This window comes from Oryza sativa, chromosome 7, assembly GCF_034140825.1.
Source record: "Oryza sativa Japonica Group chromosome 7, ASM3414082v1".
In the NCBI taxonomy this organism is placed as follows: Eukaryota; Viridiplantae; Streptophyta; class Magnoliopsida; order Poales; family Poaceae; genus Oryza; species Oryza sativa.
This window is the reverse complement of record NC_089041.1, coordinates 25,581,753-25,597,099: the sequence shown is the minus strand read 5'-3', so window position 1 is coordinate 25,597,099 and position 15,347 is coordinate 25,581,753. Positions and strand designations below refer to the sequence as shown.

Sequence of the window (15,347 nt, the reverse complement as noted above, 5' to 3'; positions counted from 1 at the left end):
GCCACGTGTACCCCCTTTCCCATCTCGTACTGTATCCTGTACCCTCACTTATCGCTGACGTGTGGGGACACCGATCCTGGGGCCCGCTTGCCAGGCGGCGCCGCATCTCGGGAGTACAAGTAGCCGAGAGCGCAGAAGAGAAGGCGGCGGCGGCTGCGGCGAGTGAATTGGAGAGGAGGAGGAAGCCATCGATGGCCATGAGCGCCCTCAAGTTCTGCGGCGAATGGTGAGGCGGAGGAATCTCTTGGCTTGTGATTCGTAGTCCGAGATTTGATTCGATTGGAGGTTTGATTTTTTGTGTGTTTTTTTGGTTGGATATGCAGCAGCAACATGCTCTACCCGCGGGAGGACAAGGAGACGCACACCCTGCTCTACGCCTGCAATTCCTGCGAGCACCAGGTGGATTTGCCTTGTTCATCGGCTCAGATTAATATGGTTTTGGATTGGGTGTGGTAAATAAACTCTTGGGACCCTAGGTTGGATTGGGGATTTTGGGGAATGGTGATCTAGGGTTTAGGCTGGGTTTAGTGATGTGGTGTATGTATATGGAGGTTTCTAGGTTTAATGGTGCATTGTTGAGATCGTAATTTCTTTTTTCTTTATTATTTGGGATGGATTTATGATTGTTTGGTGCGCACGTTTTTACGGTTGCTGCATGCGGGAGATTTCGCTGAGGAAAGAATTTGATGTCCCATAATGTTATTGATGCTTGCTTTGTTCGATTGATAGAGTAGAGGGGTTCTGGTTGGGACTTGGCGAGTTTATGATGAATTGGTAGACGGCTAATATTCCTTTGTAGGTAGTTATCAGCTTATCATGCTTTGTTCTCGATCTCATACATAAAGGTTAGGCGGAGAATCTCTTTGTCATTACTGCCGACATATTTGTCCAAATTTGGGGCTTCTATGTTAGCAAAATTGGCTGGTTCCGTACCGTGCAAGTATCGCCTATTTTGTTTAATACTACTAAGATTTTGAGGTAGCATTGAAATAGCATATACAAGGAGATATCCTTGGTGGATTCAGCAATAAATTTCACAAACTCAGTTGCCTCCTTCAACTAATGGAAGGTGCTGACTTGGGAGTTGGGAGTATGGGGAGCGCAGAAGGCAGAGGTGTGATGGATGAATGGGACCGCGGGATATGAGGGTGTAATGGGCGATACGGAGCAGGAGAGGTTAAAAAAAAATTGAATGGCAATGGGTGCTGGTGGTTAAAAAAAGAAACGGAATCTTATTAGGTGGTATCAAAGCATGCCCCAAAATTTTGGTGGTAAGACTAAAAGGGAAATATTTCGGGTGGTATGAAACCAATTTTCCCTTTCAAGTTAAGGATTAAGGTTACATAAGTGGCTTCCCACTAGCCGTTTGAGATGAACTTTCTGCTGAAAATCTGTGGTCAGAGAACTGTTGAAAGTAGGATCTACTCCCACATAGAGCCTGTATATTACAAGGGCTTTAGCTCTCTTTCCTTGAGAAGTGTTTCTAGCTTATCTGGCATACAATGCCCTCAGAAAATCAGGAACTTGTCTTGTAATCACAAACTATGCTTAAGATGTTACTCATTGGAAAGAGACAAACATATGCCAGAATTATGCACACTGCAACAACCTACCTGAGGTATCAATGTAACAAATCACAACTAAGTGTCCCTTAAAAGAAGTTTGATATGTCCCTTGTTGTAGCTTCTGAAACATATTAACTTCATTAAGAACCAATGTAATCAGGATAGAAATAAGACAGATTTCCTTGGTGTTTTAGGCATTCTTCCACAAAATGTCCTCTCTTTTTTTTCTGTTTATTGAAGTGATTGCTGAGTTTTTCTCAAGGCTTACATACTTTGCAGCTATATTGCATTTATAGTTTTCGTAGTTCCGACATTTTTAAAAAATTTGTGTGTAAGTTTTCTTGTAGGTTGACTAATGATTTCCATTTATTTGGATCGTTCATATAAGCAGGAGCCTGCCACTGACACTTGTGTGTACAAAAGGGTTCTCCGTAAACCTGCTGGGGAACCCAAAGATATCCTAAAAGATGCAGCAACTGATCCCACCCTGCCTCGCACCAGAAGTATTAAATGTTACAACTGTGGCCATCCAGAGGCTGCTTTTTTTCAGGTCAGTGTATTTGTGTTGTTTACTTATTGTTCTCTATGCGATTCTTGCTATATACGATGTGACTACTGTATCATCTATAGTTCTATACAGTCACTGATACAAGAATAGAATAGCAATATGAAAGCATGAACATACAAATCTACATTTCTGTCAGCATATTAAAGTTTTTAGTATAGTATGTATCGCTTCGTATCCACAGGGTTCAGGAAACCGTTTCATTACATAATTGGCTTTTCTCGTAGTGGTGGTGATTGTGACATATTACAACTCTGTTCAGAATCCTAGTATCTGCCACAAGCTGTGGATGCAATCAGTCACTCTTTTTCCCGTTGAACTTGCAGGCTCCAACTAAGGGGGAGAAAGGCCTGACACTGTACTTCATCTGCTGCAACCCAAGCTGTGGTCACAGGTGGAGGGATTGACGGCAAGGTTCATGGTGCTGAATCTTGGCCGTTCTTGTGTTCATGCTCATACCCGGTGTTATCTGAAGGACTGGAACTTCTACAAGTAATGTAGTTTGTGAATTGTGTGACTGATGTAGCTCCGAGGTCATTTAACTGCTGTGATTGTCTTGTCAACTTAATGTGTCCGGGGTTGTTGGGTGCCCTGGACCCTGTTGTCACTTTGGTCCAATTCTGAAAGGGAAAAGTACACCGAAGGTCCCTCAACCTGTCATCGAGTTACAAAATCGTCCCCCAACCGCAAAACCAGATACCGGAGGTCCCTCAACTAACAAAACCGTTCGCTTAAGGTCCTTTGGTGGTTTTGACCCTGGTTTTGTCTGACGTGGCGGGTGAGTCAGCGTGGGCCCCACCTGTCAGCATTGCCACATCAGCCTTCTCTCTTTTCCTCTCTTCTCTCCCATCTCATCTCTCTATCTCTCCATTCTCTGCGACTGCGAGCAGCGGGGGAGGGGGGCGCGTGGCCGGCGGGAGAGGAGGAGGGCGTCGATGACAGGCGGCCGGCGACGCGGCGGCGAGGAAGGGGCGGCGCGCGGGCGGCTGGGGGAGGCGCGACGCGCTGACATCCGGGGGCGGAGCGGTGATGCGGCGGCGGGGGAGGGGCGGCGCGCGGTCGGCGGGAGAGGAGGAGGGCGGCGCCTCGATGGCGGCAGCCAGCGGCGGCGGCGGCGATGGGGAAGCACGACGGCCACCCGCGGAGAGGAGGTCCATGCGGAGGAGGACCATGAGGTGCTCCCGCTGAAACCGAAGGTGGCGCCGGCGGCACGGGGGGCATGAGCCTAGAGGGGAGAGCGTCGAGCTGGCACATGACCTTCTCGATGTCGAGGACGAGGCGCTCAGCGAGAGTGCGGCTGAACTCCTCCCGGTCGCCGCTCCGCCCCCGGCCGCCCGCGCGCTGCCTCTTCCCACCGCCGCGTCGCCGCTCCGCCCTTGGCCGCCTGCGTGCCGCGCCTCTCCCAGCCACCGGCGCACCGCCCCTCCCCCACCACCGCGTCGCCACTCCGCCCCCGGCCGCCCGCGCGCCGCGCCTTTCCCAGCCGCCCGCGTGCCGCCTCTTTCCCCGCCGCCGCGTCGCCACTCCTCCCTTGGCCGCCCGCCTGCCGTGCCTCCCCCAGCCACCCGCGCACTGCCCCTCCCCCGCCGCCACGTTGCCGCTCCGCCCCCGGCCGCCCACGCGCCGCCCCTTCCTCCGCCGCCGCGTCGCCGGTCGCCGACACCCTCCTCCTCTCCCGTCTCATAGACTCGCTGTTGGAGAGTACGGAGAGAGAGAGATGAGGATGAGAAAGAACAGAGAAGAGAGGAAAAGAGAGAGACGACTAATGTGGCAATGCTGACAGGTGGGGTCCACGTGGGGCCCACGCTAACTCACCCGCCACGTCAGACAAAACCGGGGTCAAAACTACCAGAGGACCTCAAGCGAACGGTTTTGTTAGTTGAGGGACCTCCGGTATCTTTTGCAGTTGGGGGACGATTTTGTAACCCGATGACAAGTTAAGTGACCTTCGGTGTACTTTTCCCATTCTGAAACTGGTGATGTGTGTGTATACATGCTGTCCCATCTTGTTCGGCCCACTATGTGCATGGGCTTTAATATTGGGCCTATTAAAGCCCATGCATTACATTTACATGGGTTTCTTAGGTTGCGGGCAGCAGGCGAAAGAGAGATTGTTTGCTCTGTTTTCCGCGTGCACGCTACCCACGATATGTTTTTTGCAAAAATTTTCTATATGAAAGTTGCTTTAAAAAAATCATATTAATCTATTTTTAAAATTTAAAATAGTTAATACTCAACTAATTATGCTCTAATGGCTTATCTCGTTTTGCGTATCTTCTCAATCTCTTCTTTTCCCATCCTCTCAAACTCGTAATGCTTGTTTGCTGATTTTTTTTTAAAAAAATGTATGTTTAATAAAATATTTATAAAGATATATTTTGATTTCAAAATTCTGCAGATCTATATCCCTAAAGCCCTCTAGAAGAGAAATATTTTGTTTAACTTACTTTCACTTTCTTCTGACCTTGAATAACTGATGTGTGAAATATTTTGTTTAGAGTAAATTTCACAAACAGATACTTGAGTCAAATTATCACAAAACTACAGATTTAAAAATGTGTATCACAAAACTACAGATTTAGCGTCAAACTTTTCACGGAACTACAGATTTAATGCACCATATCACAAAACTACAGATTTAGTGATGAAGTTATCAAAAATCTACATATTCTAGAGTTTAGATCGTAGCACTATTATTTATTTAAAGTTATAAAATCTGTAGTTTTGTGATAAAATAGTTTTTAAATGTGTGGTTTTGTGATATAATACCTTAAATCTGTAGTTCCGTGATAAATTTGACTTTAAATCTGTAGTTTTGTGAAATACATTCTTAAATCTGTAGTTTTGTAGTTTTGTAATAGTTTGATCAAAGTATTTGTAGTTTTGTGAAATTTACTCTTTTGTTTAGCTTATGGGTTTACATGTCAGCAACTCACATTAGAGGGCAGAAGCCTCTCATCTCTGTTTTTTTGCGACAGTGTTGGCGTATGTTAACGGCAGTCTTCCATGGTGTTGGCTATTTTGAGGTGTAATGGAAACATTTTACTCGTTTCTCAAGATGGATCGATGATCATGGTAGACCATGTTGTCATCTGATACTTCTCGTTCCATATTCCATAGTTAGAATTACGTACATGACAATACTCATACCGTCATACGGTATCTATTTGTTAATCGAACTCACATGCCTCGAAGCAGTGTCTCATTTATCGTCAATTACCACTTTTACCGCCGGGGTATCGTAAAGACTCGGTAACACCCATAAAAAAAATAAATTCTTCATAATTTTTCTCTGGTTTTTCAACTGTTTAATGTGGTTAACATGATGACCGGGCTTATCTCTCTGCCAAGCAGCATGCCGCAAGCGTGCACACACAATACAAAAACAGTTGTTATAAATCCAAGTTAGCATCACGATCTGCGGGTGCCTATACACTGCACCATTTACCTTTTTCTGGACGGTGCTAATCACCTCGTAGCTAGCTAAACACTCGAGTCACTGACAGATCATCTCGCCGTCGTATGCTAGCTCGAGCTAAACTCCTTGGAATAATCTCTCACAACTTTACACGAAAATACCTCCAAAACCACTCAAAAGCTCACTAATTAACCAACCTAGCAAAAACTCTTCGTCGGTTTTGTGTCACCAATCCTTATCCCAGCTTCTACCCATTCAGTGACTCAGAACGCCAGCCCGCGCCGCGCCGCGCCCGCGCGCACCCCGTGCCCGCGCGCGCGCGGCGCGGAAAGGCAGCCGCGCGCGACACGCCACGCCACGCCACGCCGCGCCGCGCCGCGCCCGCGACGCGACGCGACGCTAGCGCGCTAGCTCGACTGGAGCGAGCGAGCTCGAGCGAATGCGGTGGCGGCGGCGGCGACAGGTGTTCCGGGAGGTAGAGGAGCCGATCGAGTTTGCTGTTGCGGACGGGGGGCCTCCGATCCGTTACTCCATCTATCGTCCACGTCACGCTTTTTTTTTTTTGGCTGTTTTTTGTTTTTTTTGGCCTGGACTGTGGAGTGTGGAGTGGAGGTGGGGGCCACTGACACCTTTTGGCAACCTGAGGTGCTATGTGCACCCCACTCGGCTACCCACGTCGCTACCCACCCCTACACATGGCACGGTCGGCACGCGCAAATGGTTTACCCGCATTGCTACATGGTCCTACACATGGCACGGTCGACACACGTGAATGGTTTTTTTCTTTCCTGTGATTGTAAATTTTAGATAGTTGGAGGGGCTTGATTCGATATTAAGGTCGCGTAAATGCGACGCGATGACGCCGTCTATATAAGCGCAGTGGGCCAACCTCGAAACGCACACCCTTGATATTATTACAGTAGCCACTAGCCAAGTTTGTATATTCTCGGGGGAGAGTGTTGGGCGAAGGTGATTTTCGTCCAACAAGAAGTGTGAAAGATGGACTCAAGACCGGAAACTCAAAGGTATAATGTTATTTCTAGATTGTTTTAAATGGATCTCCGTTTATAAGGTTGTTACCTGGTGGGAAAATTTTTACCAGTATTTAGTTATTAAGAGAAATTTTTTTCTCTCCATATATACATGAGTTAGGAAATCATGTAAAGATTCTCATTCACACAAAAGCAAATAACATGAAAAAAAATAGAGAAGGAATTGAGAATGAATTTAGCTACCAAATATTTCATTTTTTTCCTTTCATCTCAAAGAAGATATATGGACAAAACTTTTTGTTCACTGATTTATGATTTATTTAAGAAGAGAGAGATTGGTATAGGTACGGGGTGACGTGCTTGATTTATGTAACTAAGGATAATAGGAGAAGAGGGACAACGCGAGCGAGTTTCTCCTCTAATCGCAAAAACTTGAGAGTTTCCAACTTTCACCATCTGAGAAAATTGTAGAATTGGTGGAGGTTGGAAACATGTGCTGACTAACTAATTGTAGAGGATTGGGTAGGTTTGATTTCAAAATTTGATAAGTTAGACGATAAATAAAATCGTCAAGAAAGGGATCTCAAATAGCTAACATTTACGTCTTAAATAAGATAGATGGGACGCTCCTCCCTAGAGTAGACCGTGTTAAATGCTTTTATTTTCATCTAAAAGGTACAAAATGACCGCCATAAATCCTACCAGCGCCGCCACCGCCAAACAAAGCCTCCCAAGCACATAATAACTTGTGTACACTCTTGGTGTTGCTTTAGCCGCGCCGAAAGTACCAACAAAATTAAAGGAAGCAACAAATAAAGGCATTTAGAATTCCTCACCAAGCAACCCCCTTCTCCCCCCAAAGCTATATAAACCCACACCGCCTCACCCTCCCAATCTCACCATTTTCACTCACTCACTCACACTGAACTCCTATGGCCTCCGCCGTCGTAGCCAAGCCACCGGCCGCCGCTCCGGCGAGCCGCCGCCGATGCTTCGTCTTCGTAGAGCGCGCCGCCGCCGCCGCCGTCGGCGTCAACGCGGCGATCGCTGCCGTCGATGACCACCGCCCAGTTCCGGCCGCGGCCGCCGCCGCCATGGACGACGTCGTCGGCCGCGTCGCGCGGCCTGCGCGCCCCAGCGCGCGCGCCATCATGGAGGGGACGCACAAGCAGATCAGCTCCGGCGGCGCCTCGGGCGGCTACTGCACCGTGCCGTGGTGCAGCATCTGCACCGGGAATAACCCGTTCGCCATTGCCGAGTTCTTGCTGTGCTGCAACCTCTGCGGCGTCCCTCTCGCCGGCCGCCCCAGCTTCATCTACATGTACAATTAGTAACTAATTAAGCATGCATTGCACAGTAATTAACTCAACTAAAATAGTAGAGATTGAAAGAAGCTGAACAGTATGTTAGCTTGTACTGCATTGCATTAATTTGATGTTTTTTTTTTGTGTGTGTGTTTTGTTGGAATGCATATGCAGTGGAGAGAAGGCGTTCTGCAAGGAGGAGTGCAGGTCGAGGTACGTGGTGGAGGAGGCGCTGCGCGAGGCGAGGGAGGAGAAGCGCCGCGCCGCCGCCGCCGCCGCCGCGTCGCCGGAGAAGAAGAAGGAGGCGGCGGCGGCGAGGAAGGGCGGGGAGGAGTGCAGGGAGGGGAGCATCTTCTTCATCTGCGCCGACGACCTGTGAAGAATGTGATGGATATGATGCATCATGCGTGCATTGCATGGCGGATGATAATCGGAGCTTGGCTGTAATAATAATCGATCTCCACCATAATATAATACAATAGTAATATACTTAGTGTACTGTAATGAGGATGAATAAAGGGGATCAAATCAAGGCCACCATGCATGGCTAGTCGATATATATCTGAGTATTTTGTGTTGCTCTTTTTTTTGTGATTTTTTAAAGTGACATGCATAAAAACAAAGGAACTTTTTCTTAAGAGACAAAAATACTTTTATTTTTTTTCCATTTGTATCTTTTCTGATCTGTCCGTTAATTTGTAAGAACGATATACTTGCATGATGCTATAGGTAGTGATAGATGCAATCCTTATCTTTGGATCGATCCACAATGCATATACATATGTAGGGTGATGGATTCTTCTTACACATTATATATGTGATTAAGCAGTGAAACACGACTGCTAGCCGAATGTACGTTACTGCAGGCTGCAAGGTTGTCTCATTACAGCATGCAGCCGTTTTCAGGTTTCACCAGCAAAAGGAAATGAAAAGAAAAATTAGGCGAAGCTATGAAGTCCAAAACAAATTAAAGACGCGCGCAGTGGTTTGGTTAATCTGTGTATCGTTGCCTCGTAGCAAAAGCTACGAATTCAGTTCGTATCGAGACGAACTCGTTTTCAGATAAATATTTGAACGCTTCTAACGGGCCACGCGTTCGCTGGGATCTGTTCCGGCCCAAATAATAGTGGGCCGCGCGTAAGCAGAAATCCCCTTCCGACCCAACTCGTATGGGCCGCATCTTCGACGAATCCCGTTCCGGCCTAACTTCATTGGGCCGTACGCTTTCTGCTATCTCGTTCGGGCCCAACTTTAGCGGGCCGGTAGCAAGGCCCGTCCGACGAGCCCACGAGCAGCGATACTTGTACAGAGCACACTCTTTGGAACCTGGAACAACATTGCTATTTTTAAACACATTTCTAATGCAAAAATACAATAAACAAACCACTGATGGCAGGCTGGCAGCAATAACATTAGACTAAGATTATATAAAATTGTCAGCTTACATCCTTCACACACATATACCATTACACATTCTCCATCCATCCATGTACGAAACAACATCGAAAATAGCTCCAGAAACACTCTAAATATAGACGTAAAAAAAGTAACATTAGCTAAAACAAAACCAGAAAAAAAAAGAGATCAGACTGATCGAGTCACAAATTACAGCGACGAGCTCGCAGGAATTTTATTCAGTAGTACATGAGCTGCTGCTGCGAGGGGCCAACGTTGGGGAAGCTGGCATCATACATGGCCTGGCTCACGCCTGCACCCATCCCCATTGCCTGCTTCAGATGCTGCTGTGCCTGAGCCTGCATCAGCGCCTGGCTTGACACCATCTTGCTCAAGGCGAGGCTGCGCTGGTACTCGAGGAGATCGGCCGCCGTCACGCTGGGAGCGGCGGGAGGGGGCAGAGGCGCCGACGTGGTGCCGGGTGGCGTCGGCTTGTTGCCCCAGGAACACTGGAGAGACAAGTGTAACCAGGTGTCAAAGGTGAATCTTAGGGTTCAATGGAGTTAAGAGGAATGATAACGGCATGCGCGAAAACGGTGAAGCGGGAAATGTGAGTCACCTTGATTGGTTTACCACCTAGAATGCGACCGTTTCCCATCTGGATTGCGAGGGCGGCTTCTGCGTGGTTGCTGTATCTGACGAAGCCAAATCCTTTGCCAAGCTGGATCCGGACCTCCTCAATGGCCCCAGCTCCAAGTGCGTGGAAAAGACGATGGAGCACATCTTGAGTAACCTGAAATTCAAAGACGTCAATTTATCAGTAAGACAACCGGAACAACATTCACAGCGTCTAGTGTTCGAAGGATTCAATATGCCATACATTTAGTAACGCTGAAATAGAATTACCTCGTGAGCAAGGTTTCCAACATAAACAGTTCTGTACTGTGGATTGTTCTCTGGGGCATCTTCATTTGCTTTCTCCTTCCCGTCTTCTGAACAAGATTAAAAAAGAACAGCACAACTCATCATATATTCATACTGAAGCCCATCGTATTAAGAACAATGAACTGCAGCCCTTCGTTCCAACAGCAGGGCTAAGAGTATCATGCAAGTGCGCAGCACAACAACGAAAGAAGACGCACACAGCAAAATCATAATGAAAATAGGAGTAGAACAGATCAACACCATCATTCGTTACAAAAATATTCTGGTTAAACCAGGCAATGTTTTGTAATGTTACTGCCTGAGTTATTTGTTAGAAGAACTCAAAGAGGAAGTGGTTTTTAATTACCAAACCTCTACCATTTGCAGGAAGCAATATGTTTGAAGGCTCTCTATATATTATTCTATATTTTTATATTTAATTACCAAACCTCTCACATTTGCAATGCACAGCTAAAACACTATGCTTTAATTTATTCTGTCTTCTGAAAGTACATACTAGCAAATGGAAGGAATTTAAAATATTAAAATATGACTAACACAAATATGTTACATATCCATAAAGATTACCTGTCAAATTGTTAGTCAGATCAGCTACGTTTTTTGAATCTGAAGTCTGCTGCTCGCCATTGCTGGCACCCTTTGTTGCCCAGTTGCAGCGTATCTGCCGACTTCCAAGCCATTGTCCTATGAATAAGATCAGATGAATAAGGCACCAAGCCAACCAAATCCAAAACCACACAACCCAAAAACATTGTACATTCTTAAATGAGAAATATTTGGAGTTTGTGCATGACATACCATTTAGGTCATTTATGGCACTTTGTGCATCCTGTAAGCTCACCAAAAAACTTTTTTTTAAGTGACAGGAGTAAACAAAGAACCCATACAAATGCACGTGCTTTTAGAATTACCATACCTGTTGATTCCTGAAGGAAACAAAGCCATAACCTCTAGATCTTCCAGTCTTTTGATCCCACATAACTCGGGCATCACTAGATACCAGAAAGTAGTGCAATTTAAGATCCAGATAAACCTTAATTTAATTAGTAAGATAAAGAAAATGGTATGAAAAGTGAACTAGGATGTATCCTAGTGGCGGTAGAGGTACTACTGACACAACTGATGATTATTATGAAATCGTGACAACAGAAGAATTAAAAGAGGACAGCTGACAACGCACAAAATATTATAAAGCTGGGGTAGGAAAAGCCAAATTGGGCCAATGGCAGAAAACACTAGTGGATAAAGGTAATAAATACTTACGAGCAACTGGAATATCCAGAGAAGAATGCAAATAATGCGGAATCAGTAACCTCTGGGCTAAGATCACCAACAAAAATATTGAAATGGTCTGCAAAAGTGATAAAATTTACCATGTCTTGCCAAAAGTTATATCAAAAAATTCTGAGAATACTGGTATAAAAAGCAAACATAGTATCAACCTGTTGTGTCCTCCCTCTGCCCACTAGCATATGCCCAATTAACTCTGATAAGCTGCCCAAAACTGTATCATTTTTCTTCAATGAGTGTTTTTGGGGAGAAAAAAAAACATAATTAAGCTTCAACAAACTAGCAGAAATGAATAGCTTTTCTCTTACATTTGCTTTCCATTAAGTGTCAAAATTGATAATGCAGCTGATCTGCGGTCATAGTAGTCAACAAAGCCATAAGATGACTGCAGAAACATATGTTTAAAAGTAAATCATGAGATCCTCATGACAATAGTTGTGTCAGACTGAATCACCCCACAAAGGATACGCTTTCAAAAATATAACTGAAATAAACAGAAAAATCAGGTAATGAAAGCAAACCTTCTCTTTTCGTATAAGCTTGCATCCTTCAACTAAACCAGTACTCTGAAAAACCTCTCGGAGAAGTGCCTCTGTGACTTGAACATGAACATTGCCAACATATCTAAAATTATGAAAATAGAGCATATCAGAAAACATTAGACCATGCTTCCATGCAAAATATGCTCTTACATAAGAAATACAAAGATTAATAAATTTGCCGTGTTATTTTGTGAACAGAAAACATTAGACATGTTTCAATTTTTAGTAAGGATTAATGCATATAGATCTTGTAAATGTATTCAAGGCACAAATTTTCACCTTACTTTCAGCTATGAAATAAATATAGTATGTAAAATTTCATGTTACCAAAATACCATTGTGTCAAAGTTTTAATGTATACATGGCCAACATGCAATTAAGAAAACAGTGGCTAGCAGATAGACTTGCAAAAGCTTCACCAACAAAATATGTGCTTGTGTACACAGCTAATGGAAGATTCTTGCTAGATGTATTAAATTACATTACATGTGTACAGGAAAAGATGCCCTAAAGTCCAAAGCATGAACTTATGCATTTTCAAGCATACGAAGAAAAGAAAATAAAAAAAATAAAAAGAATCCCTAATGGGACTCACACACTGCGGCATGTACTCGTATCAAAGCCAGGAGGCAGATTTCCAGTAAGGATTGGCTCTATCTGCAAAAATAAAAATGTAAAAAAACAAAGAAAGAAGAAATAAAAATCTACAAATAATAGGAAACGCCTTAGCAAAAAGAAGCCTGGTACATGCAAACTACACAAGGCATCCTGCAGATACTACAGCAAAGTTCCAATGAGATAAATGTAACAGAGGAAGGGAGAAAGCTGCATGCTTTATTTGCCAGCAAAAGGGGGTAAAAACGGCGCTCCCGATCAATCAGGGTACAGAATAGACGTATATGTCAAATATAGAAAAATTTCAGCTAGTAATAAAATAGGAACCTTACAAATGAGAGCTAAAATCCAAGCCCTACAAATCCTAACCTGAGTAAAAGGAAATCAGACCTCATCAATGATGCATGTTTTACTTAGACATCAGTACATCACAATGATGTGATCCGTGCAACACAGCAACAAGAGTAATGTGATCTCCATTCCCAACTAGATAAGGTTGAACTAACTTAACCAACCAAAAGGAATCAAAATATTCCTAACCAAGACAACAAGAAGCACCAAAAAAGTGGGCACCTAAGCCCAAACAATCCCCAACCCTGCAAGGATTCAAACCAAACGGACCTAAATCACCCAAAAGTCCCAAAGGCTATACCTTTGCAAAATCAAACAAAGAGAAACACAAAACTCCCTAAGTCCTTCAAGATTTTATCGATTAATTACTCGTTACAATCAGAAGCACAAAACTTCCAGATCACCTGAAGACCAATCTCAAACAAAATTAACTGATCAAGTATCAGAACACTGCATAAATTCGGATCACTCAAATTCTCAGACTTGTATTCTCCAAACAAGAGAAAGAAAAAAGGTGTCTTTGAATTCCAAATTGCACTACCCTCCCCACAAGCAGCAAGCATGCATGAAACACAACTAGAAAGCCCCTCAATTTCGTGCAAATCACCTCGGTATCACTCAAAAGATCCGTCATTTTCCACAACACCCGTAAATCAGAGTCAGAGACCACCAATGCTTTCACTTTTTCACCCCACACAACACCCGTCAATCAATCGAAATCTAGGAACCCAACAGTTGGAAACCATTCGACGCTAGCAGAGCCAAGGCACAGGAAACGAAGCGATCAATCAGCGAGACTAGCAAAGCTCCCCCGCTTTACCCGACCAAACTCCCGCGAAACCCGCAGCCTCTTTCGCGGGCAGCTAACTGTGTGAGGGGCACGGCACGGACCTGCTGCTGGGGCGGCGCGGCGGCGAGGAGCGGGTGGTGGTGGTGGTGGAGCGGCGGCGGTGGCGGCATCGCGTACATGGACGGCGGCATCAGCGCCGCCGCCTGCTGCTTCTGCTGCTGCTGCTGCTGCGGCAGCATCGCGCGGGCGCTCCCCACCGTCGCCGGGAGGGCCTAGGGTTGTAGCGCGGCGGAGGCGGAGGAGGAAGGCGACGCCGCGCGCGACGGTGGGGGGAGGGGAGGGGAGAAGAAGGGTCGAGAAGGTTTGGGGAGTGGAGTGGACTGACTGGGAAGAAGGGTTGATAGAGTAGTACTAGTAAAGTTGGTGAGAGATTTTGGCTGCATTTCTTTTATTTTCCACCCTTATAGAGCAAGTACTCCATGTCTCCCTCCGCCAATTTTAAGTGCATTTTTGCCTAATTTTAATCGTTCGTTTTATTTAAAAAAAATTTTATAACTAGTACTTTTGTTGTTATGAGATGATAAAACATGAATAATACTTTATGCGTGACTTATATTTTTAATTTCTTTTAGAAAAACTTTCAAATAAAACGGACGATCAAAATTGAGTACAGAAAATGGATGCACTTAAAATGGGACGGATGGAGTAGGAGAGAGGAGAGGAAAAAGACAAATATGCTACGAAAATCCTTTTGAAAGTTCAGCCATAAATGTATCAAATTTTGCTAATTTGATTTTATCGATTTTGTCGATTTCAAGCCAAAACTATGAAACTTGTATCAAAACTATCGAATCTATGCTAGATTTTATTACAAGTATGTCAAGGATTCGGATAAAAAAAGAAGCATGGTCAACTGAGTAAGGACAAAAAGGATAATTTGCCCCTTAGTTAACACTATTATCTTATCATCATGAAATAAAATCAGTCTTGATCTTCAATTTTAAAAAACAAGGTCAAATGAGCAAACTTGAAAAAAATATAATCAAATTAGTATAGGCTTCATAACATGGTGAAATGAGCAATTGCCCCTGCTTATAAATGGTATTATACTTGTTTTAGTAATTTTATTTTTTTTTATTAAAAATTTATATAGGTAATTGATTTAAAATCATGTTAGTCTTTTTTTAAGTGTTTAATTAATTAATTAATTATATGCTATTTTACTGCTCCATTTTACGTGTTGGGTGCGACGGTTTCTAAGGGCAGTCCCAACCCATAGTGTCCATAAGCAGTGTCTATGGTGATATCACAATAGAAACTATACTCTACAACCCATGGTTTCTTAAAGTGGGCTATTAATAAATACATCATCTCTCTTCTCTACCAATAATATTTATTCTTCATCTATTATGAAGACACTATTCTCTCCCAATGCAAAACTTGATAGTATCTAGCGCATAGGTTTTTTGTGTTGAAGGTGTGTCTTGCATGAGACCCAATTTCTTACTCTCTTCACTCTCTCTCTCTTAATTAATATATAGTGCTACATAAGCTAAAAGTCCTACATGACAATGT

General features: G+C 44.3%; 3 protein-coding genes across 4 annotated transcripts; 2 read left to right on the top strand and 1 right to left on the bottom strand.

The window, feature by feature from the left end:
- The first annotated feature begins 145 nt into the window (after nt 1-145).
- LOC4343902 (DNA-directed RNA polymerases II, IV and V subunit 9A) lies at nt 146-2,785 on the top strand. Of its 2 annotated transcripts, none has more exons than XM_015791869.3 (4): nt 146-226; nt 327-399; nt 1,957-2,115; nt 2,457-2,785. In XM_015791869.3, the coding sequence occupies exons 1-4, from the start codon at nt 192-194 to the stop codon at nt 2,535-2,537; spliced, it is 348 nt and encodes a 115-aa protein (XP_015647355.1). In that variant the 5' UTR covers nt 146-191; the 3' UTR covers nt 2,538-2,785. The 2 variants fall into 2 exon arrangements, with proteins under 2 accessions (XP_015647355.1, XP_015647354.1); XM_015791868.3 differs by having other exon boundaries at nt 324-399.
- Nucleotides 2,786-7,397: 4,612 nt separating this feature from the next.
- LOC4343901 (uncharacterized) lies at nt 7,398-8,403 on the top strand. Its single transcript, XM_015790313.3, has 2 exons — nt 7,398-7,861; nt 8,019-8,403. The coding sequence occupies exons 1-2, from the start codon at nt 7,473-7,475 to the stop codon at nt 8,221-8,223; spliced, it is 594 nt and encodes a 197-aa protein (XP_015645799.1). The 5' UTR covers nt 7,398-7,472; the 3' UTR covers nt 8,224-8,403.
- An 839-nt stretch (nt 8,404-9,242) lies between these two features.
- On the bottom strand, nt 9,243-14,154 carry LOC4343900 (oligouridylate-binding protein 1). Its single transcript, XM_015789107.2, has 12 exons — nt 13,874-14,154; nt 12,612-12,673; nt 11,996-12,098; nt 11,783-11,859; nt 11,627-11,688; nt 11,448-11,535; nt 11,101-11,176; nt 10,983-11,013; nt 10,752-10,868; nt 10,146-10,231; nt 9,859-10,032; nt 9,243-9,748 (listed from the first exon to the last, which is right to left on the bottom strand). The coding sequence occupies exons 1-12, from the start codon at nt 14,009-14,011 to the stop codon at nt 9,479-9,481; spliced, it is 1,284 nt and encodes a 427-aa protein (XP_015644593.1). The 5' UTR covers nt 14,012-14,154; the 3' UTR covers nt 9,243-9,478.
- Between the last annotated feature and the right edge of the window lie 1,193 nt (nt 14,155-15,347).

Coding starts and splice junctions, on each gene's coding strand:
- LOC4343902 (XM_015791868.3), top strand. CDS start 192: ATGGCCATGAGCGCCCTCAAGTTCTGCGGCGAATG. Junction 400..1,956: donor GCAATTCCTGCGAGCACCAG/GTGGATTTGCCT, acceptor TCATATAAGCAG/GAGCCTGCCACTGACACTTG. Junction 2,116..2,456: donor CAGAGGCTGCTTTTTTTCAG/GTCAGTGTATTT, acceptor TTGAACTTGCAG/GCTCCAACTAAGGGGGAGAA.
- LOC4343901 (XM_015790313.3), top strand. CDS start 7,473: ATGGCCTCCGCCGTCGTAGCCAAGCCACCGGCCGCCGCTCCGGCGAGC. Junction 7,862..8,018: donor CGCCCCAGCTTCATCTACAT/GTACAATTAGTA, acceptor ATGCATATGCAG/TGGAGAGAAGGCGTTCTGCA.
- LOC4343900 (XM_015789107.2), bottom strand. CDS start 14,011: ATGCTGCCGCAGCAGCAGCAGCAGCAGAAGCAGCAGGCGGCGGCGCTG. Junction 11,014..11,100: donor TTTCCTTCAGGAATCAACAG/GTATGGTAATTC, acceptor GTGAGCTTACAG/GATGCACAAAGTGCCATAAA. Junction 10,033..10,145: donor TTGGAAACCTTGCTCACGAG/GTAATTCTATTT, acceptor TTTGAATTTCAG/GTTACTCAAGATGTGCTCCA.